This window comes from Cyprinus carpio, chromosome B18, assembly GCF_018340385.1.
Source record: "Cyprinus carpio isolate SPL01 chromosome B18, ASM1834038v1, whole genome shotgun sequence".
In the NCBI taxonomy this organism is placed as follows: Eukaryota; Metazoa; Chordata; class Actinopteri; order Cypriniformes; family Cyprinidae; genus Cyprinus; species Cyprinus carpio.
In genome coordinates, this window is record NC_056614.1 from 16,430,819 (window position 1) to 16,455,417 (window position 24,599).

At 34.7% G+C, this 24,599-nt stretch overlaps 1 protein-coding gene across 1 annotated transcript; it reads left to right on the forward strand.

The window, feature by feature from the left end:
• The first annotated feature begins 887 nt into the window (after positions 1-887).
• On the forward strand, positions 888-24,599 carry LOC109109317 (neuritin-like protein). The gene is made up of 3 exons (XM_042744050.1): positions 888-1,033; positions 19,631-19,781; positions 22,539-24,599. Exons 1-3 carry the CDS (start codon positions 979-981, stop codon positions 22,816-22,818), a joined length of 486 nt encoding a protein of 161 aa, XP_042599984.1. The 5' UTR covers positions 888-978; the 3' UTR covers positions 22,819-24,599.

Below are 24,599 nucleotides of genomic sequence, written 5' to 3' on the forward strand. Positions count from 1 at the left end.
TTTCCATTGGCACCTCCTTACACCTTTTAATATGGATAAAATTTATGAAAAGACAAACATGAATAAAATCAATTGAAATTAACATACAAAGATGAAAATATAAACGCTTGAGGATAAAACGTCAATGTACTAAATATTTTAGATTCATAAAACTTTAAAAATTATCATGTAAACTGCAGTAAAACATTTTATTTGCAAACAAATTACTCTTAACAGTAATTTGCCTTTGTGAGGTGTTTTTAAAAATCATGAACATGGGATATCATCAGTTATTCATGCAATACACTTAGTATATAATATATATAACACACAAAACCTGTATTATAAAATCTGTATAATGTACAATACAGCACACATCTGAGTATGTGATTATAATTGATACAAACTTTGGTCATACTTTATTTTACAGTGTCCTTGTTACACACATTACATGCATTTACTACGGTAATAACTAAATTATGCATAATTACATGCAACTAACCCTAATTAGAATCCTAAAAGTAAATTTTTAATATTATTGCTTGAATGTAGCCTAGTATAATTACGCTGATTTTAACAAACACACATTAAAATAAAGTGTAACCGAATGCAACAGAAGTGTAATAATAACTGTTAGTGTACTTGCAATACATTTATTACAGAGCATCACACTCAAGTAGTTAAAATAACATAATATAGATTGTCAAATATGTACGTGAGCTGCTGACGTTATCATTATGTAATGTTTTCTGATGACTTATTAATGAAAATGCATGTAGTAATGCGTGAGTGAAATGAAAAGTTGTGCTCGAGACAAACCTCCGTTGAGCAGTCAGTCGTGTTTTCCCGCAGCCTCCTCCCCTTTACTACAAGATACGCGCGCGAGTGAATCATTCATCACTCCAGCGCAATGCGAGCTGAAGCTCTGAGTTTCTATTAAATGAACAGACACATCTGACTGAACTCCCTTCAGTTTCTGTGCGCTGGGATCTGTTCAGGATGACACCTCTCCTCTGCAACGCCTGCCTCATCTTGCCTGTTGCTTTACATCTGCGTAAGTTGATGCTGATATACATTTGGCTTTCTTTTAAATGCATTTATATGGACTTCTGATCAAATGGGTTAGAGTAGAGGTTGCTCGCTCTTTCTAACCAGCATACACCTGAGTCAGACCGCGTTTTTGGTTTATTTAGGCTGCGATTAATCAGCTTCAAGAGATATTATGACAAATATAGATCAAGAGAAGGTTGTGTATCTGTCCAGAAGTGCTGCAGAGTTGAGCTCTGGATGTTGCCGGGGCACCGATGACGTTTCTCTGTTTCTTTGGAGTCCATGCAAATGTTGATGTGACTTATTTTCCCCGAGGATTAAATCGTGTGGGAGAGAGAGAAAAAAAACAACGATAGTTACAAATCGTGAATAAAAGCAGCTGTTCTGCTCTTCTCTCCGGAGAGTAAACCCCTTTTGCGCATTTACAGAACAGGATGTAATCAGTCATAACGTGTGTGAGGGAGGAAATGTGTTTAAGACGTGTGTAGGATTTTAAATTATGAACAAGCAAGTGAATTGTATGTGGTTCTGATTCTTTTTAAGGATACCGGTCCTTAATGGTCCTACTTTATAGAAAAAAATGTAAAAATAAAAGTATATTAGAAATCAATGTAATTCTAACACTTGTAACTTCATGATTTTTAAAAAAAACTTTTGACTTCATGATTTTACAGAGACTTTTATAGGCTGTATAAATGCAATCCATTAATTTGTTAAAATTAGTAACAATCTTTAGCACTGATTAATCTAACAATGTGTACCTACAACGTTGTCATATGAACAACTAATAACCTTACAGCTTATAAAACGGATAGTTCCTTGATTCTGATTGGTTGAGCCGCGTTCTAAGCTGTTGCAAATTACTCTTCAAACATACACCTTTTTTACGTTTGTGTGTTGCTCGACAGCTCCGCTTCGCCTCGTACCTAACAACGTTATAAATTCACTGTAAACGGTTTCTTTTGGCTTTTTGCTTTATTTAAGTACAGCATTACAGTCAGCTCCGACTGATTCATAAGTGTTTTGATTCACGAAAAATGAACCAGCTCAAAAGTTTCATTCATTCAGTCGAACTGCCCTTGTAGCGCATTGTGTGGTATTGATTCACTAAAAAGAACCGGCTCAAAAGAGTCATTCTCTCGGGATTCGGACTGCACCGGTTGCGCTGTGTGTTGTTGATTCACAGTAAATAATCGGTGTCGTGACACACCGGCTCATTGGAGTCGTTTGTTCGGACTACTCTGGACTACGCGTGTATGTCTCAAACTGTCGATTCATTAGCGGTTCAGATGGATCCCGTTCAGTCAACTGAACAGACGCGTTGTTTGTGAGTGAGTCTTCCTCATAAATAATACCGCTAAGCATTACGAGCATTATGCTATCACAAGACTTTTGTTTATACTGGCTCCACTCCACAACAAGCCACCACAATTGTTTATTTATGAGCTTTATTTGTTCCTTTATTAAACATGACAGGTAGGTTTTGGGAGAAAGAGGGTTAAATTGGAACTTTTTAATGTTCTCTTCAGAATAGCTTCAAAAGAAACTCAACATATATATATATATATATATATATATATATATATATATATATATATATATAGATATATATATATATATAAATATACATATGATAGGGCCTATATACAAATATTTGTGAACCTGTATGTAAGCTGTTTTCTTGCTTTAGCTATATTAAAACTTCTGCACTACTGGACCACAGCTCCTGCTGAAACAGCCATTTATCATTAATTTATAGCCTATTGCCATAAAATATGAGCTAACTGTTCCTATATAAAATATCAAACTTATTCAACAAGTCTAATATGCTAGACCATCCACATGATTGAAAACAATCAATAGTCTATTATACAACCACACTGTAACTTAAAGTATTTGGCAACTTGGCTTGGCTTTGAAGAGAACATTGCCACATTCTCACAAAATGTGCATTTACATTTGCTGATGTTTTGTTGTATCATAATTTAGAATAAATAGGTTAACGGAAAAAAAATATGTAGCTGAAAAGATACAATGATGATTAGGGACTACAAAAGAAATCCTTGATAATTGCTATACATTACAACACCTATTTTTAGCACGTCTGTCACATACTGTAGAAGGATGTATTTTGTTGCTACTGATGAGTTGAGACAGTGAACACAAGGGACTTGTGGAGCAAGTGTGGAAGTGGTTATTTATATATCCGAGTGGATCAATGTGGAGTGTATACGATCTAGAGTTAAATGAATAATGAAGAGAAGTGTCTTTGTTGAAATGTGACTGCAGAGTCAGCTGTATTGACAGTGATTGTGAGTTCACTCAACCACTGCGGATGGACAAGGTCAAGGTTTCGATTATCAGAGAACATAGTCGCTTTTAATAAAAGCTTTGATTTTGCTGTTTCATACTAATGAAGTGACAAAAGTTCAAAAATATGAAAATCCCGAATACAGATAATAAACATTGACTTTCACATACAATTATCCTTCCTGAAATAATACTTGGGGATCAAAGCGCCATTCAGTCCCAAAGTGCTATTTATTGAATGTACAATTCAGTAGTTTATGGAAAAGACAAGATTTTTCATAAGTTGTAGTCATAACAGTTCCTGAACTGTTTTTAAATACCTCATGCTGGGCGGTGAGAATTTTCGATTTAGTTTAAATAGAATAATTTATATCTCGATTGATTTTGGGGGTAGAAGAGAAAATCCTTCTCAATCTTTTTTGCGCTCTGGTTCTCTCCCCACATCACTTTCATATTCATATGCTTTTGGTTGGAAAATTTAAAGTATGCTCTGTAGACAGTTTGCCGCATTAAAAGGAGCAGACATGACTTTTGAGTAAAGATAGTTTTAAGACTGCTTGAAAACTAGGACACTAATGTCTACCGCCAAGGATATCGTTCTATCTAATGTTTGTTTCTGTAACAGTAATTACTCAGTAAATAGGAAGTGGTCTGATTTGCAGGATATACTATTGATGCACTGTATGAAGTGCCAAGGTCTTTCACTCACTTGCTTTTTACCGAGTCTGTGGTGACTTTGGAAGTGCTTGAGACATCAGGACTTGCTTTTATTTAATACATTTACATACACAGAGTCCAAAATGTGAAGCCTCGCTGTAAATCTAGAATTTAAAATTGTATTTTATGTAAGTAAACAGAAAGGTTCAGGGTTTTGAAAAATCTGAACATTAGAAAAATTTAAATGAATAAATAATATAACAAATAAAATAAAAAATAAAACAAAAAATGTAATATAAATGTAAAATATTTATAAATAAAAAATGGTTATGGTATAATATATGATGTTAATGATTTTTTTCATAATTGTTATATTGGTAATAAAATCTTTGATTATAAAATATTTAGAAATTGTATTAGAAATGCTAATCAACTTGAAAAGAATTTATTCAATCATTCATTTTTATAAAATACTACTAATTAAACTCATAATTTGCAACCAGTCTGTACAATAATTTAAGTCTCACGGTAAGTAACATAACAGAGTCACAATTCTTTTCTCATCAGTGTTTTTATTCACCAAAAAGAACCATTTCACAAGAGTCATTTGTTCTGGAATCAGACTTTTTACGTTAAATAACAGCTTTTTTTAAATTTATATAAAAAAAAATTTCTTGCACTGAAATGTGAGGCTTAAACGGTTTGCCAATTTAGGCGTCACCCCAAAGCATAGACTAAAATATTTTTTTCTCTTCATATTAAATTAAATTATATAATTACATATATTAAAAATGCAAATTACAACAATTTTCACTAGTCATCTCAGACTCTTTAGCCTCACTGTATACAAATTAACCTTGTCTGAGTCAGTGTCTGCTCTTTCGCTATAGACTCTGTATATAGCTTAGTCCCCAAATAAGCGCTGTGAAATGAACCAGCAGCTAAGGCATGACATCCCCTCGACTCCCCACCCCTGTGACACCGGGAATGAATATTCATGAGAAAAGTGACTTACTTCTATTGAAGTTATAGGAACTTGTGTCCTCTAGAACTAATGAATCCTGAGTGATTCAGTGGTGTGAGCATTTGTGTGCATGTGGTTAATGTGTGTGCGTGTGCAGGAGCGAGAGAGGGTGAGAAGGAGGGAAAGACAATGACCCAACTTGCAGGGGTAATTAAAGGCAGCTGAGTTGGACGCAGACTCTGCAGTGCACAGGGAACATTGGTGTTTTTAATCGAAAATCCAAGGTCACTGCAGTCCATCTCCCAGGTGGTAAATTTTGTGTGGGTTGCATATCTGCATCAGAGGTAAGAGGCTCATTGAATCCCTCAGGTCATTCTGAGGCTAAATGTGCAGCCAAATATGGTCATTACACTTTTTTTGTGTGCACTTTTTAAAATTAAAGACTTTGGGAGGAAAGTCAATTGGTACTTTTAAATAGTGTATTTAAGGGAACATCATGTTGTTACAATACATACACAGATTTTATAGCACATCCCGGTTTTGGATTCTCCTGTAACTATGACAAATGAAGCGCACTAGCCAAATAGCCAGTTGAGCTGTTGCTGTTTGTTATTATAAAAAGACATCAGCTATCTGAATGAAAGAACCAAGCAGTCCTTTAGGTTTGTCTTTTATGTTTCAGTGGCGCTGTGGAGGTGGACATAAGGAAAGATTAATATGGTTGTCAGGTTTGTTTGATCACGGTTGACTGACTGTTCCCTCAGTGGCTAACCCTTTGAACCAGCTGTGCTGAGACACTTCCACTCAGTGTGGTTTTCTGTCATTTTAGCCATTATGTGACAAGCATGGATAGTTTGACAGAGATGATCTGAAGAGAGAGGAACACTATAAAACAGGTATCACAGGATGGGAAAAACAACACACAGGGAGTTTGGTTGTAAACAGAATACAGAAGTAAAAGAAGAAAAAGAGAAAAGAGATGAGAAGAGATGAAATAAGATGAAAGCTGAGAAAAGACAAGATGATGGAAGTGAAGAGGTAAGGTGAAACTAGGCAAAATAAAAGAAGATGAGACAAGAGATATAATTAGATGAAAATAGATGAGACAAGGAGACAAGATGTGATAAGAAATGAAATGAGAAGAGTCAAGATGAGGAGAAATGAGAAATGATGAGACGAAGACAAGTCGAGGAGAGAAGAGACAAGATAAGAGAAGTGAAGTGAAGAGATGAGAAGACAAGAGACGAGATGAGATGAGACAAGACAAGACTAGGCAAAATTAAAAGAGATGAGACAAGAAATGAGATGAAAAGAGATGAGAGGAGACGTGAAGTGAGATGAGTTAAGACAAAAAAAATAATCATGAGACAAGTGGAGAGAAGAGACAAGATGAAAGAAATAAAGACATGAGGGGAGAAGACTAGAAACTAGAGATGAAAGTAAGGAAAATTAAAGAAATGAGACAAGATGAGATGAAGAGCTGTGTCAAGAAGACAAGATAAGAAAAAACAGAGGAGTATATGAGAGAAGAGATGAGACAAGACTAGGTAAAATGAAAAGACAAGAGAGAAGAAATGAGTAATGATGAGACAGGATGAGACAAGGAGAGAATAGACAAGACGAGCAAAAGGAAATGAGACAAGGAGACAAGAGAAAGAAAAATTTGTAACGAAGAGACCAGGAGACGAGACACAAGGAAAAAAAAGAGACAAGGAGAACAGAGACAAGATGAGAAAAGTTAAGTGATGGGAAGATAAGATGAGAGAAGAGACTAGGCTAATTAAAATAAGAAGAGATGAAACAAGGAGATAAGATGAGACAAGAAATGAAATGAGATGATTCAAGACAAGGAGACAAGAAAAGATGAAAAAAGAGAAGAGACAAGATGAGAAAATAAAAAGATAAAGATGTGAGAGAAGAGATGAGACAAGGCTAGGTTAAATGAAAAGACATGAGTCAAGAGACAAGATACGATAACAAGTGATGAGACAAAGAGACAAGATGGGAGAAGTTACAAGACAGAGTTAAATGAGATGAGACAATATGAGAAGAAAAAATATGGATTAGCCTGCACAAAAAGATAAGACCAAAGGAGAGAAGAGACAATGTAAGAGAAGTGAAGAAATGAGGTGAGAAGACAGGAGAAAAAAAATAAATAAGAAGAAATTAGATGAGTCTAGAGGAGGAAGAAATGAGTAATGATGAGATGAGGAGAGAAGAGACAAGATGAGAGAACTAAAGAGATGAGAGTACAATGTAAGAGAATAGATGAGATGAGCAAAAGGAGATGAGACAAGGAGACAAGAGGAAGAGAAATGAGTAATGAAGGGACATGGAGATGAGACTCAATTTGACAAGACACAAGAGATGAGAAGACAAGATGACAGAAGAGATGAGACAAGACTAGGTAAAATGAAAAGAGATGAAACAAGGAGACAACATGAGACATGAAATGAGATGAGACAAGTGGAAAAAAGTGGGGAGACAAGATGAGAAAAAAGAACAAATGAGAAGGCAAGAAAAAAAGAAAACAGAACAGAACAATTCTACAGAAGAGAAGAGCGGAAAAGAATGCTGCAGCCTTTGGAGAGAAGATTGCCGCAGTTGGAAGTGGCCCGGCCTGTATGCCTGGAAGCATGCACTAACCCTGATAAGTTGTAGCTGGGAACTTCAATGTTGCAGTCGATAAAAACTCATTAGAGCAGGACTGGGTCACTGTGTTAGTGTCCAATGCAATGAACCTCACATTTACTCTCCATCAGAGAGGATGAGAGGAACGTCTATTGATCTTAGCAGTAAGCTCATTTATTTGGTGGATGGAAAATGGTTTCAACATGGCTTCAACGCTCACCTCAGCCAAGGGTCAACAGTCTCCAGGCGGTACACTCGAGGGGAAGGAGAAATACTGAGAAAGGGTTGAGAAGAGGGCATTCGTGCAAACAATGTGTGTACATTAAAACACCTCTGCTCCTCTCCTGTGTGAAGTCTGAAGTCATGGGTTTGAGTGCTACTTTTGTTTAGCACGGGCCTCTTGCCAGAATATACAGCCTTACAGCTCCAATTCTGTCATTATTGTAGAACACAATCTAATTCCAGGAAATCTGCTTCGGTTCCTCTGACACTGCTTGGTAGAAGAGAGCTATCCACTGCCCAGAATAGCATCTCCACCTGTTTGAGTCCCCCTGATTCTAACCCCAGTTAGTTCGTAAGAAGAGCTGATTTAATTGCCTTAGAGTGTTTCTGATTAGCGCAAGGGTAGTTGCAAGCATATTAAAACACATTTAAGGTGGCGTCTGACTCCCTGCTCTGCAACAGAAAACATTTTCAAACAAGGACTTGACAAACCACTTTGGTGGGCCTGCTTGTCTTGGTTTTCCAGACATCCAAGTCAGTAGAGACTGTGACGGTGTCACACACTTGTTCATTAAACGCAGGAGACCTGTTTACACTTATGCATTAGATCTGTGTTTAAACTATATCATGGCATGAATCTTTAATAGTGTAGCAAGGTGGATTCCCCTGCCAAGTTTCAATTGTAAATAATGTAAAACTCTGAGCCAGATGCTTCTTTCTAGGTCCTTCAAAACGTCCTTGACTGAATCCATTCTGTAGTCCATTCTCTGCATATACTGTGCAATGAAAATCCCATTTGTGTTACCAGTGAGTCAGAGGGCTTACAAAATTGAAATGGTTATTCAAGCATATGTCAGAACTCATTTTTTCTGATATAGTTGTCAAATATATCAGTTTTTTTTAAGTTTACTTTGACCAGTGCATGCATATCATTTTTAATGATATACTTTATAATATAAACTTCATATTAGATTAGATATTAGTTGCTGTCTCAATGTAGAGCTGATAAAGCATTAATTTTACAGCAGTTTTAAAGAAGTAAAGACATAGGAAACAATCTGATTAGGACAATTTTCATACAAAAATTTTCATATTCAGCACTAAATGCTCTTATTAAATTCTTATCAATTCTGGTAATTCATGGCATTCAGTTCTCAGATATTTCCATGGCAATGCTATATATAAGACAGGTCAGAACTTTGAATTTGCATCTCTTTTTATCATTTGTTTAAAAATAACCTTCAGTATTAATTTTAGTGTCATATTGCTGAATTGCTCATTTTGTTTCTTGGCCGATTGATATGTAGTGGGCTATACTTTTTTTTTTTATATATATAGTTAATGCTTAAAGATGATGCAGATACATTTATGAAATAATTTCAACTCAAAACAATATTACATGTCTGCAAATGTATGTATGTGTCTAGCAGTTTAATAGGCTCTGCACTGGGGCCCTGTCATGTTTGTTTGCCGATAATGACCAAATGAAGCATTGTTTAACCAACGGATCACATTGTAGAGGTTTTGTTAGGTGTACCATTAACACCGATCATCATTTCAAATGGTCGTGCTTATAATTTTTAAATGTTTATCATCTTTTCTTTGATCATCCTAGAATAAATCATTCTGCTGATTAGATTTTGTACTGTCCCTGCAATGATTTTGTTCAGTCCAAATTGTATGCCAATGCCAAGTGGTCACCAAAAGAGCTTCAATTATTTCGTGGCGTACTTCAGAGAAAGGTTTTTTCCTGGTAAATGGCATTGAAAAATATTATGACTCACTGGCTGGTATAGTATGGAGCTCTTAGTATTCAGCCTTGCTACCACATTCACTGACTGAACAGCCATTTAATTTTTTTGTTTTATTATTATTTTAAACCCACTATTTCTATAGTTTCTTAACCTCTAGTCTCAACAAACTGAGAACACAGGGAGGGAAATGTTCAAAGGTCAGGTGAATTTATGTTACAATCAAAACAAGAGTGCATCATAGGTCAAATTAATATGAATTAAGATTTATATTAACATATAATGTGAATAGAGCTCTTTTTCAGTGGCCTTGGTTTCCTATGTAGTATTTTTCTCATTCAATTTATTTATAAGGATTTAAATTATTCTTCAGTAAAGATTTCTAAGCCTTAATCAACAAGCTCACAACATTTGATTCCAAGCAACAAAGTGTTTGAAAATTGTATGCTAAAAGATTGTATTAGGCAAAAACTCATTTCATGAAGCATTGCAAATAATGTAATCAAACAGAAAAGAAATGTATTCCAAATATTCAGATTAATACAAATATAGGAAGTCACAAATATATGACTCAGTTATCTCACTGGCTTGTTGAGCTCTCTTCAGGATTATTAGCTGTGGTGTTACTATGCCATCCTGGGATGGGAATTTAGGTGTGCAACTAAAGTCAATATGAGAACAAATAAAATTAAAATGGAGACAGCAACGGTGTGAGTTCCAGATGGTGCTATATACAGTATATGATACCCAATACTACAACAAAACAGGCTAAGGAAAATGAAGATATAAAAGAAAGAATGTAAAGATATAAAATATTTTTAATAAGTCTAGTAAGTTTTTGTTCAACACTTTTTCTGATTTACTGCTGGCTGTGTAAACAGCACTTGGGCTGCCACCTTTCTGCCCAATTAAAAATCCTTTTTTTTTAAGAAATTAAGTTTAAATCACACTGACTTATGGCTTGTACAGAAGCATATATCATCAGTTATCAACCTCGAAGCTCATGGTAGGTCTGTGTAGAAAGGTTCATAAGTTAACATTAAAAATCAATTTCTCTAAGGAGAAAATAAATGGGATCCTACTTCCTGAACCCTACTGTTGTGCTCTATTGTAATGTAATTGAGAACCACTTATCCCTGCTCACGGATCATCCATAATCCCTGGCCTGTTTATTTATTTTTTTCCCTGTCTATACACCACTGCAAAAATGTGCTCTCATCAGCATCATATAATCTGCGGCTGGAAATCACAATGATTATTTTTGGAGTGAAAATTTTTGCTGTGTATTTACTTTAGCATTCCAGACTCCTCCTTAATGAAGTAAGTGAGGTTTTCATGTTCAGTGTAAAGAAAGCTGACTTCACAACATGGCCAGATGAAAGAATATTTTAAAAACAACATTTGCATATGATCAAAAAGGCTCCTGGGAATCTCTCCTCCTTCATATTGGGAGTACAAGGAGAGCCGGATATTAAGGCCTAATATCAGAGCTTTAATGCAGTCGTAATTTTTCACAGTCTGACTGAAATGTATGTGAGAGCATCAAACGTTCAGTTAAACAAGACTGATGCATTCAAGGTTCGCATCCTAATTGTGTTTCGCTTCTAGACTAGTCTGTACCCCACCCCAAAGCCCCCGCAGACTGCGCCTTATGATTGTTTGAATATTGTCTTGTTTAATCACTCCCCTATTTCTTGTTCTACCAAGAAGATTAGATGTTGGAATATTACATACTGGTTTGTTTATTTACAGCTTTTGGAGGATTTCTGAGTCTAGTTATTAGACTCGTGTGAAACAGAGACCAGGGCAATCACACTGACCTGTCAAAGGGTTTTTGATTTAGCATAAAAACTATTATTCTTTGTTCTCTTTTCCTCTGTCACCGCATAAAGACAGCTCCCGTTAGCTTCTTACATTTAAAATAGCTGAGAATCAAAGAAAAGTGTCTGTCATGAAGAAACTTCTAAGACTTTCATATGAATACATGATCTGTTCATGTAAATGGGGCTGAAAGAATGATGAACTGCGCAGTTTGAGTGCTTTGATGACAGTTATGAGAAATTTTCAAATTTGATGTTTGATATAATCAATTTTTGAATTTGTTTTTTTTCAAAATAAAAATTGACTTTTTTTAATTTCATTTTCCTTGATTTCACCTGCCATTTAGGTCACATTCACACAGCCGCTGTATACAGATATATATTTAATAAGGTTACATTCACAATTGGTTGTTTTGAGATTGACAGCATGCCCATTCACACCAAGAAGGATAACTATAACATTAAAATGGTATAATTATCTTTATAGGTATCATACTTGTGAATGGCTAATGGGAGAATGGGGTTGACATACTGTATCCAATCTGTTGTGTGAACCGGACAGTTCAAAAACTGGGTTGCCAGGTCTGTGAAACAAAACAACCAACGACCCTAGCCACATGAAATACCACTCAGAATATGCAACACCATACCTAAAATACATATTTTACAGTCACTGTTATGCATTGTTATACGCAATTTCAAGTAGTAGTAATTAAAAGTAATTAAAAGTGGAAAACTGGGGACTTGGCAACCCTGTGTGAGAGCCACACTTGTTGTTAAATAAGGTTTTCAATCACTGACTGCATGACTTTGGAAATCACACCCTGTTTAGCTGCTTTTGTTCATTCTGGTATCAACCATTTCTTGTGGAATGTTACTAGGAAATGAGTTACATTACAAAAGTAAAATGAATTTTAATGCTTAATAGCTAAATAACTGAAGTCAAATGCAGACAAGGGAATTTCAGAATATTTTTTTTCTGATTAATTGAAACGCTGCTGTGGTGGTTTAACAGATTAAAGTTGTATTTGATGTGGAAATTATTTTAATTGGGTCTTTATTGCTAAGCTCTTCCAACAAGTCCAAATCTGAATCTAATTTAAACTGCATTTAAGGAGTCTCGGTGAAGGAGTTCCTTCATCTGTGTAGGTTTATCAGTGACCTTGTTCTGGACAGATAGCAGCTGTCAAATTAATGCCAGTGGAAGTATGATATCTCTTTTCCTGGCTTCTTAGTGAGCTTCTGAGAGCCTCTCATCTTCTTTGTTCTGAGATAGATAATGAAGAGATAAAATCGAAAGCAGGTCTTACCTAATTTGGTCCTCTACCTTCCACTTTTTTAAAGTGACACATGACCGCACCTGTGAGTGATTGTGTTATTGTTGAGTCGCATCGTCTCTCCGTGATCAAAGCCAGTGTTGAGCACATTAGCGTTGGGAAAGACGTTGCCTCCCTTCGTTTCTTTCTCCCCTCCCCAACTCTCTCCCATCTCCAAATGAAACTGCAATCCCATGGGGCCTGCAAATTTTTGTAAACTCTTTTGGGAATTGCACATGTTTATATGTGTTACATCTCTTGGAGAAAAACATCCGTTGGAGCAAAATAAAACAATTCCTTTTAAGACAAGTCTTTCCACCGCTGGCTTTTGAAATAACCAGGTAGCAAAGATAAGTTTGATTTCTTTTAGGTTTTGCTTCTGGTTTGTCTCTTATGCCACACAAAGTGTAAAGTGAAGTGTTGTGGTGGATATAACTCACTGCCACAGCTACTGAACACAATAAGGAGAAAAGGTCTGTACTAACAAGCAGAAACCTGTCTCCCACCTCTGTTTGAGCTCCATTTTGTTCCAATTAGTCCTCCTCACCTGGAGGATGACCTGGGCTATGAAAACCACCTCACAGTGTGGGTTATGTCACCAAAGTCAAACTTGATTTTTGTCCTTATTAAAAAAGATTAAGTTTGCACTTGCTTTGCTTCTCTCATGAATTCAAATTCAATAGCAAAATGTCCCTGCCCCAATTTACAGTGCACATCTCTGTACCGCATCCAGTCACTTTCCCCCTGGTTTCATGAAAGAAATTAACAGCTGGCGAATGCACTTCTTCTCATCCCCCGCAGCCTCCCTCCATTCAGTGTTCTGGGAGTGAAGGTGTGAATGGAAAACCGGAGAGGTTAACCGATCACTTGGAAAGGGGACTTTGCTGGCATGAGCTAATTATCAGAATTTGTTTGTGCTATTGCAGGCAGCTTCACTGGAAGCCTGTTTCAGAGTTAGCTCTGGGAATAGAAGCTCTCCTCGCCCTTCGCACGCTATGCTGTCACTGCTTGGCTTATTAGCCCATCGCTCCTAACGATGCTACGCAAGAGAGGGCCACAGTTACCACAGAAAAAGTTGCCATAGTGCAGCAATAAAACTTTGCGGCAATGCCCCTACTGCTTTTCATTTTAAACAAAGTAACAGTTCCTTCATTCTGCAGAGTTGTGCATTCAGCATATGCCTAATGTGTCCCACTGAAACTTTGTTAGATGACAGTGAATTAAATTTGCACCAAACAGGAAGATTTATCTGTAACTTTATCTTAGGTGCTTCTATTACATTTGTACTAAATGGGAAGATTTGGTTTATTATTATGGTTGCAAAACAACCATTATCATTTTCTAAATGAGAAACACATTATACAATATCCCAGGTAACAAATTTAGGTTATAAAAACGTGGGAACATTGTTTTGAAATGTTTATAAAATGTCCCTGAAGTTGAAGTTTTCTTGTTTTGATTATAACATTTTTTAAAGGTTACAAAAGCATTTCTTACAATATTGTAACTTAGTTTTCAGCCAAAAACATAGCATTATTTGAATGTTTGTTTTTAATAGTCTGAGACAGTTAAAGTGTACAGTTTTCTTGTCATGACTAGAACACTATTTAAAGGTTACAAAAATGTTTTTTAGAACTTTCATCGAGTACAAGTAACATTATAAATATAGTCAAAGAATGTTGTTCTGACATTCTCTCAATGTTATGAGAATATATTTTATTTTCACCCTAACTATATGTTATTTGAACATTTAATTTTAATATTCTAAGGACATTAAAATGTCCATTGTAACAAGATTTCAAAAACATGTCTTAGAACATTTATTGAGTAAGGACGTTCTTGTTCTAAGGACTTTTAATGTTTATATAATAATAAAAATGTTCCTTGTTATCTGGTATAAAGATAAGACTGTAAATTAAAAATAAAAACTGTTCAAATGGTCATTAAGTAAAGGTTCTTTATTGGTATCTGTGGCAAAGAACCTTTGCACAGAATATTCTGTAGAGTAGACAAAAGTCTTTAGAGAGAGAGAAAAGCGTTGGCAAATGCTTTTTAAAAAAGTGATTTAAAATTACTAATTAATGTACTTTTTATTATTTTATTAATCTATGTTTTAAAACATGAATTAAACAAACAGTTTTAAATTTGTATTTTTTATACATTTAAAAAAGTTTTTTTTTATTTATTGTTTTATTAAACTACATTTAAAAACACAAATTAATTAAACAACTTTAAATATGTCTATTAATTTGTCCATTTAAAAAGTTATTTATTTATATACATTTTTATGTTTGAATGATTAAATTGACAAATTGATTCTTCATTTAATTTTTAAGTGGCACTCCTGGTCCTACATATTTAGATTCTTTACACAAAGCAAAAAAAAAAAAAGTTAGTTTTAAGAACCATTTACTGAAATGTTCTTTGAAGAACCAAAAATTGTTCTTCTATGACATCACTGCGAAGTCTTTTTATTTTTAAAGACTTTTTGTAAAACCATCTGTTAAAATAAATGCTTTAATATTTCGAATAACTTAGATGCTTCAGTCAATACACTTATATTGTATATCCCCACAAATAAAGGCATTACCCTATATAACCAACCCCATGCTGTATATAATGAAGTGTGTGTCTAGAGCTGTACTGCTTGAGCTGTGCTCCCAGCAGGCACTGAGGTAAAGTCTTAATGAGTTCTGCCCAGTGCAGTCTCTTACATCACACAAAGTATCTTCTAGAGTTTTGTCTTAATCCCTCAATATCACACTGTGTCTGGGTTCAACAAATGCCTTTATTTAATTTTATTAGGGCAAGGATATAAATATGTATTTATTTGCTCCCACAAAAACGAAAAGAATAATACTAAAAATATAATAATAAAATAATACATTCTTAATAAGATAAATTCTTAGGTACAGAAGTATCATTCCCATATGGTATCAGTGAAATGATCATTAACAATCTGAGCTTTTCAAAGCATTGTTTTGATGTTTGTATTTTGAGATTTCCACAAGGGTTTGATCATCCGGAAATTCCACACACCCCCTTTTTACTTCCTCCTTCCATCTTGAACAGTTTGACTATGAGCATAAAGAGCAAAAATTTGCACACATACTTTGGCAACCTGCCTGCTTGTCTACTTATACCACTGAACCTTATTTACATGCACTATTGTGTTTGGGAATGCAAATCTTCAGAAACCGACAAATAAAAATGGTTTTCATTTATTTTGATGTGCTCCCCGCGAGGCACATGTAGCAAACCTCAGCAGCAAATGTGCTTGCTCAGCACTGGTCTGGCTAAAGCTTGCATATTCAACCTCATGAATAGAAGATGGGCACATATGTGGCCTAAACCTCCATCATCACTTGCCCATCTTATGCTCCAGAGGTCATCTGATTTCAGCATCTTTAAATCTTAAGGTTTGAAGTCAATAGTACTTAGCAGATAGATAGATAGATAGATAGATAGATAGATAGATAGATAGATAGATAGATAGATAGATAGATAGATAGATAGATAGATAGATAGATAGATAGATAGATAGATAGATGTGTCTGAGTCACGCTAGGGACAGGAAATGATGCAACTGTTTTGCTCTTAGCGCTCCAAATTATTTATTATGACATTTTGTTTCAAAGTTTCATAACATGTTCCTTAAAAGGATGACGTTACAGTGCTTGATTATGTATTGTGTAATAGTACCTGAATTGTAATCTATGGTGATTTCGACAACTAGAGTGAACTATTCATATTGCAGTGTTAATCTCATTCTCACTTAGAGAACAGAGTATGTTATATTAATTTTGCAGCTTTAAAGAGACCTAAAACTTATTATACAATTATATTATTAATTTATTCTGGCATATCAATTTTATATGAATTTAAATATTTGTGTAAAATTAAATGTAAATATATTTTTTTTACATAGATATATTTTATTATTTAATATGATTACTAGCATATTTAATTTAAAATTGATACACCCAATTCAAATGCTGCCTATTTGTGTTTCATTTCTTCTATTTCATTCCTTTTTTTCCATCTTTCCCAGTTTCTCTTTTCTTTCTCATTCACTCTCTGCAGTCCCCTCTCATGCAAGTGCCCTGTTTTATATAATTTATTTATTTAAGAACCCTATGGACTCCCCGTGGATCCCTGGCACCACAGATTAAAAATGAATGTTGTGGTTCAAATAAGCCCTGTGTCTGCTGCCTGTGTCATAACGGCTCGCTGAGCTGAATGGGCCAGGCCAGATCACGCTGTGTGTGGGTAGATGGCACTCAGATATATCAGAGCTTGGATTACACAACATCAGTAATAACATTACTAATGCAGGCAGTGGTACAGACTACTCTTCAAACCGCTTGAGCGTCGGCCAAAGATACAAATTCAGAGATATATAACTGGACACAGTAAGTTCTTGTCTCAGTTTTGATCTGATGAGACTTTTTGGAAATATCCACTTCTCAGATGAATTCATTTTCCTCCCAGGCTGCTCAGTTTTGTTGTTTGTATGGGGTCTGTACTGCATGGAAATGTTTCTGGAATGTTCATCTGTAACACTTTCCCGTTAGTAAAGGTTAGTTCATTCATTAGCATTAACTACCAAAGAGCAATACATTTGTTACAGTATTTATTTATTATGCTTTGTTAATGTTAGTTAATAAAAATACAGCTGTTTATTGTTAGCTCGTGTTAGCTCATGCCCATAATAATATTAACATAAAACTTTTGATTTTAATAATGTAGTAAATGTTGAAATCATCATTAATTAAAATTAATAAATGCTTTAGAAGAATTTTTCATTGTTAGTCCATGTTCAACTAATTAATTAACTAATTTTAACAAATGGAAGTGTAAATAGTAAAGTTCATCCAAATAAATAAATAAAAAAAAATTTTTTGTTTTTTTGTTACTTTGTTCGTCTTTTTGCTAGGCCGATTTTTGTAATATACTGTTTATTTATTTATATATAATTTTTTTTTTTTTTTTTTCATTTTTGGAAGCTTTCATATAATATACAGGAATACAATATGAATAAAATATGATTTAAATAATTTAAACTCAAATCAATACATCATGGCCACATATTTATTTGGTGAGTAACCATGTAAGCAAGATAAAGTTTACATTTTGTAATTTGCAATAGCGGCCAGCTTACTTTACATTATCCCTTATGATTTTAGTATTGATAGTTCTGTTGAGTCTTGTATTGAGTGACGGTTGTCTAAATTTCCCCTTGGCATCATCAAAGCACTTCAGTCTTTCTGATTTCTTCAGCTGTTTCCATTTACGTGCAATGCTTCAGTGATCGTGAAGAATTCTATATCTTCTCCTCCTCTAATATATGACTTGGTTTTCTCTGCTTCTCCAGATCTTCATTAAATGTTGATGGGGATGAGTGAAACCAATAATCCTCAGACCTCACTGCAAAAACATAGCTGAAAATCAATAGGTTTGCAGCAGTGTGGGAATAAAGCTAGCGGGGGGGACAGGCATGGGGGAAGAGAGAGAGAGAAAACTCTATCCTATCAAATATTAATCATTCATTTCCTCAAGGGAATTAGGAGAGTGCTGGTGATTTGCTGTCTGACCCAATTAAGATCCTCCTGCATATCTCACTTAGGTTGAGCGTTGCTTCCATCTGTGGTTTTATTGTCGATAGGTATAGGTTATAGAGATTGAGAGACGACAAGGAGCAATGGAGGTTGGGAGAATACTGGCACATGCACAGACCCATCAAACGAAAATATCTTCTAAAAACATTTTGCTAATGTTCCATCTAGTTGAAAAAAAATATATATATTTCTTGGTTATGCAAATGTAAAGGGACCGTTCCATTCTATCATTTTGCAAAGATTATGCATTATTGGAATATTGCTTAATTATGGGTAAATAAAAAGTAATAACATTTAAAAAATATATATATATTTGACAAATGTGTAACTAAAAGGTTTTCAGAAATAAACAATTCCATGAATGATATACACGTGTGCTAATATTTTGAGAACATTATTAAAGGACAGATTACTTTGAGCAGATGTTCTATGAACATTACTGGAGGAATGTTTTTCATAACTTTGAGAGAACATTAGCCAGATATTAGTTAGTGTTAGCTGGAGAGAAGAAAATTTTGGTAGCTTAAAAAAAGTGTAGACAAGCAAGCGTCTGGAGCTCTTAACACATGAAAGCTCAGAGCATTTCTATTGAATTTTTCTCCCATATCCTCAAGGTTAGAGATTATTATTACCCTGTGTTCTGTTTTAACAATGAATCATAGAACTATACTCTTTATAAACAATTTATAAATAACCAAGAACCCCACAAATCCAGCAGTGGTGGTACTGAAGGCTTTTGTGTACTGCTGTGAGTGTTTTCAGTGTCATCCTGCTGGTCTATTTATGACCTTGTCTATGTTTTGGGCAATGAGTGTGTGTGTGTTTTTTTTATTATTATTACTTGTTTGTTTTTTTTTTTAGAACAAATCAAATTTGTATTTGAGCTTTTGAAAAAAAAAAAGAAAACAGGCTTGAAATCTTGAAATGAGAAAACTGCTTATTTAAAGGGATAGTCACCCAATAATTAAAATTCATAATTTGCTCACCCTCAATTTAAGCACAAAAGAAGATATTTTGAAGTATGTAACTAAACAGCTGACGGTTTCCATTTCCATAGTAAGGAATAAAAGTACTACTGAAGTCAGTAGCTGTCAATTGTTGTCAATTCTTCAGAATATCTTCTTTTGTGTTTAACAGAAGAAAAATATTATTATTGTTGTTGTTTTTTGTGAGTGTTGGTAGATGATGAAAGGTTTTTCAATTTTTATTATATGTTTCACATTTTGGTTACATCTTGAAGCTCATTACATTCTGTTCAGACTCCCCACTTCTAACATTTCTGAATTTATTTTTAAATCTATATTTGTTCTAGTGCTTGTCCCCAGTCCATGCTCTGCTGCAGCCACAAAGAAGTGCAGCTCCATCTATAAAGGGTTTGCCCAGTGTCTGCTTGCCCTAGGAGACAGTCTGTCTGTCAGCTCCCAAAAAGACGAGGATACGCAGGAGATCGACTCTATTTGCAAGTAAGGAAAAAACCTGGAACAACACAAACACAAGCAAGCATCACTCTCTGTACTGTACATATTCACTACTGTTCTAAATGAGTATATATTTTAAGTAAATGAATGCTTTTATTCAGCAAGGATGCATTCAACTGATCAAAAGTTGCAGTACTTTTACATTGTTACAAAATAATGGATGCTGAAAATTCAGCTTTGCCATTACTGTTAAAAGTATTACTGTTTTACTGTATTCTTAATCAACTCAACGCAGCCAAAAGATGCTTATTTCAAAAACATTAAAAAAGTTTTACCAACACCAAACTTTGTAAGATAGTATATATATATGTAAAAGTAGTCTCATTTTCTCATATCCAGTTTAAAAAAAAATGGAAATCATAATTTTTTTTAGCAAAATATCACAATAGTGAACAAAGGAGTTGACAACACAGGGCATTCCGTCCTGTTTGGTAAAATTACTCATCATAAATTAGAACTAGTTATCACTGGTGAATCTGAGCTTTTTATTAATTCCATCCATCCTAGGTTCCATCCTCTTCGTTTTCTTCCCATTGTGTAAATAATGATAAAAAATTAAAAATAAAATTTTAACATTAGTTAAAGCTTTACCAGAGCATGTTTCTGAAAGTCTGGCATATTTTTTTCGTACTAATATTTGTCCAAATAAAACATCAGCAGATTCACATTTTGAAATTTTACAGAGGTCAAAAGGTCCTGCATAACACAGTTACTGCTCTGTACAGCCACATTAAATGCCCCACTCACACCACAAGATTATTTGCTGTATGCCATTCATTGTGTTGTCAGAGGGAGAATGTGATATAGAGTATCACAGTTCACTGATATGACACCTCATTCATTCTCTATCGCCCTACATTGCCTTTCATCTCATTTTCTGTTGCCCCCTTCTACTCTTTTCTCCATTTCTTTCTCAGCTCACTCATCTTTCCGTTTCTCCCAAGAGCTGGATATTCTAATTAAAGACTAGATCTCTCTCTATTTCCCTGTCTGTCTTCTCCCGTCTGCCCCTTCATAGATCACGGATCTATGATATGACTTTATATTATGTCACACCCCGTAGCTGCAGGAACTCTTTAAGAATTCATTGTGTAGCAGCATGATGTTGTTAAAGAACAGCCTCCTGTATATCCTCCAGTCAAGCTCAATCCGTTACACATCGCCCGTTTACGCCACTTACTGAATGAATCATTATCCATGCAACAGCCTTATAAGGTCCTGTGTTTAGTATTCAAGGCGATGAAGACAGTGCTTACTTTAACACAGCTATTTAAGCATTATTCCTCCAGGTACCAATTAAAACCGCCACTGAGCTCACTGTTCACGTGCACACATGCATAAACACAGGTATGCACGATCTTGCACGCTTATACGTTCACATGAGGGTTATCAAGAAATGTATGTGATCATCTGTCAGGGGATCTTTTGGAACTGCAACATTCTCCCAATAGACTGCAAAGTGTCAGGCTTAGGCCAAGACTGAGAGATCTGAGAGGAGCGTTTAAGAAAAGAATTGGTAGTGAAGGACATTTGTGGTGTTGAAGGACAGACTTCCACTGTGAACTGCACACAATACATCACTGTTTAATAGGTTTTTAAGAACTGGGGTTTTAACTTAAAATAGTGTTTCTTCAGTGGGAACTCTTACGTCCCTGGGGTTGAGTTTTATCAAAACTAAGAGATTCTTTTTTCTGTTGTTGTTTTTATATGAAGGTCATAATAAAACTTCTGAAACTCTTGGGAACTTTATCTTTTTACCTTCATCATTCATTTCTGCTACTTTTTGAATGCCGTTTTGTGTGTAGATTGTTTTACTCAGACTTTAAGTGTTAAAATATGCAAATACGTTATATTACTAATGTTATAAAAAGTTACATTTCAAAAACTGTGATAATTTAATGAAGAGTAAAAGAATTATGAACCATTTTAACATTTATCTAGGTGATGATTTACTGTCCATCAGTTGTTGTGTTATTTCCAACACGATTAATAATTTTGCCTGGAAGTTTTATCAAAAATTAATGTACTTGGTTGCCATGGAAACAACAGTGTCAGGAAAATCTAAATAGAATATGTTTATTTATCTTAGAACAGGCTGTAATTTTGTTTTATAAATATTTTTTAATTGTGATAAAATCAATTAATTTTAAATGTAATTTTTAGGGTACATAAAATGCTAAAATCATTACACCAATATACATTTTAATTACAGAATGCTATTGTCAAAGAAACATTAAAAATGGCATAAAAATGTTCTTTTTAAGATTCAATTATGATCCTGGATCCTTGCATCAAGCTTTTTGCTCTCATAAAAATATTTTCACTGCAGTGTTTTACCTGTTCATCGTCATTTATGCATCAAAAAAGCTTCAACAATTCCTAAAATCCTTTCTCCCTAAAAATAAACATGGTTTTATGAACATACATTATGGTCATTTCAAAGTGTAGATCAACTAAAACATCATTTTGGCTGCGAAGTTTTCAAAATATATAACAAATATAATGTTTTATACTTGTTAGAACATATGAAGAGTCTAAATATAATATCCAAATATCTCGAATTCAGAGCCTGACAATAATTAAGTTCATACCATAAAAAGCCCTGTACTGTAGAGCTACCTTTTAAACTATGACTACATGAGGGATGTTTCAGATTTATTTAGATCAGATTCTTGCTCATTAGCTTGTAGATTAGGTATTAAATATTCAGTACATTTAACCTTAAGCTTGTATCTGTTGCAGATCCTGGGATGATTTTCATGACTGTGCAAATGTGGCCATGGCCGGCTGCCCTGAGGAGGCTGCTGTGGTGTGGGAGTCTCTGAGACAAGAGTCCAAAAAGATGCAGTTTTCTGGAAACCTGTATGAGATGTGCTCCAGTCGTAGCCAATCAGCAGCTGCCTCTGATTCCCAAAGCCCTGATGAAACCAATCAGGAGTCGTTAAAGGGATGTGCTAGTCATACAAGCCTGACCTTTCTGACCTTCTGTTTGTCTGTGCTACTACTGTTTCCATGGATATAATCGCATCTCAAGACTCACCTCAGAATTTAAATATTCAGCACATAGCCAACAATACTGACTGGTTTGATTCTGACATTTTCATGTTGTAGAGTAAGATTCCTTTTATGCTTCAAATCCAACTTTTAAGAACAAAAAGAATGTCATTTGGACACTTGTTTTCAACAAACACATGTTTTTAGGTTCCGATGCTTGCTTTTATTATTTATTTATTGTTTATTTAAAATCATTTAAGCCCAAATTTCATTCATAGGAGGACCAAAACGTGCTTCAAACGACTCCAGGCCTGATGAAGACGAATCAAAGATGGCAAAAAGACATTTCCAAACCCCTTCATCTAAGAGGAAATTAAATGAAGGTCTACTGCAATACATTGTCACATCAGTGAGCTATGAGTATCAAAGCAATTTAAAGAGCCCTCAAAAATGTTATTATTTCACTCTGTAGTGTAATCTTCTTTTGTAGGATCCTGAGAGGATTAAGTTGAAGGATTACACCAAATAAAAGTAAATCTAAGCAACATGGCTCACCTACAGGCTTTGCCTGCGAACAGGCTTGTCAGACTTTGTAGTCTGTAGTCTGAACGCCTTTGGGTGATGGTTTAAACCCAGTTTATTAATGACGGTTTCATTGATTAAGTTTAACGAACAGCACAGCATTACGCTTCAAGGTGTTTTTGTACTAGTCTGTATCAGTATGGAACTGCTGTTCATTTGATGTTGGTAAGAGTACTGTGTATATATTGTAAAGTCTTACATTATGCATTCCTCATAGCTACTTATTATTTTTTGAAATATGTGTATTTGTAATGACACAAGATGGATTTGCTTAAAAAATCATGGTGCAGTGATGTAAATATGACCGATATGCTGCAAAGAAAAGCTTTATGTGAATAAGTACATTATCATTTAGTGCATAATGAACAGATGAGACAAATCAATGAAGGTGAACGCATTAACATCAATAAGATCAAATTGTGAGTGATTATCACCGTAAATATGAGCACACGGTGTATTCCTGTGGATACATGACTTTGTGTGTAAAGCGAAGGAGTTTTTTCCCCTGGATCAGCTTTCATGACTTTCACTCAACGCTGTGCTCTGCTCCGCTCAGCGGATTCCTCAGTCAATGTGATTTATGTTTAATTTTTAGGTTTAATTGGCAATCAACTATGTTTGCCAATGCAGTGAACTTATTAAGGAGGGCAAAAGCCATTTATTTAGTCAGAAAAAACTTTAATAGGGGAGGGTTGCCGCTGATGTCTCAGATTTTGCTTTTGTGTGGTAGACTGGCTATCAACACATGCTTTTCTTTGATTCCAAATCCAGTTCCACAATTGTCATAGCCAGTGAATAATGAAGTACAATCTTATGAAATAATATAGTAAGGGCTAATGTGTACAAATTTTAAGTGTACATCACTCCTTGCTACATAGAGCTCATTAATACCTCCCTTATTAATAATATTTAATAATATATGGAGACAGTTATCATTTGCTTGACAGATGCATTTTATGAATTGCATGTAAAACAATTGTTTTCTTTCTTATTTTGATATCATATATTGCTGATCGCTCACTCATTTGAAGCTGTGCCCTGCAGATCTCTACAAAAAAAAAAGGTTGTCTAAAAATTGTTCAAGGTGTCTGAAATAATAATTTAAATGCTTCTTGTTTTCTGTCTGTCTGCACAATTATTTGTTATACATACCAATATATTCTATACGTTATATAAATAAATCTATTGCTATTACATAAATAAAAGGTGCTGGTCAACTAATTGAAA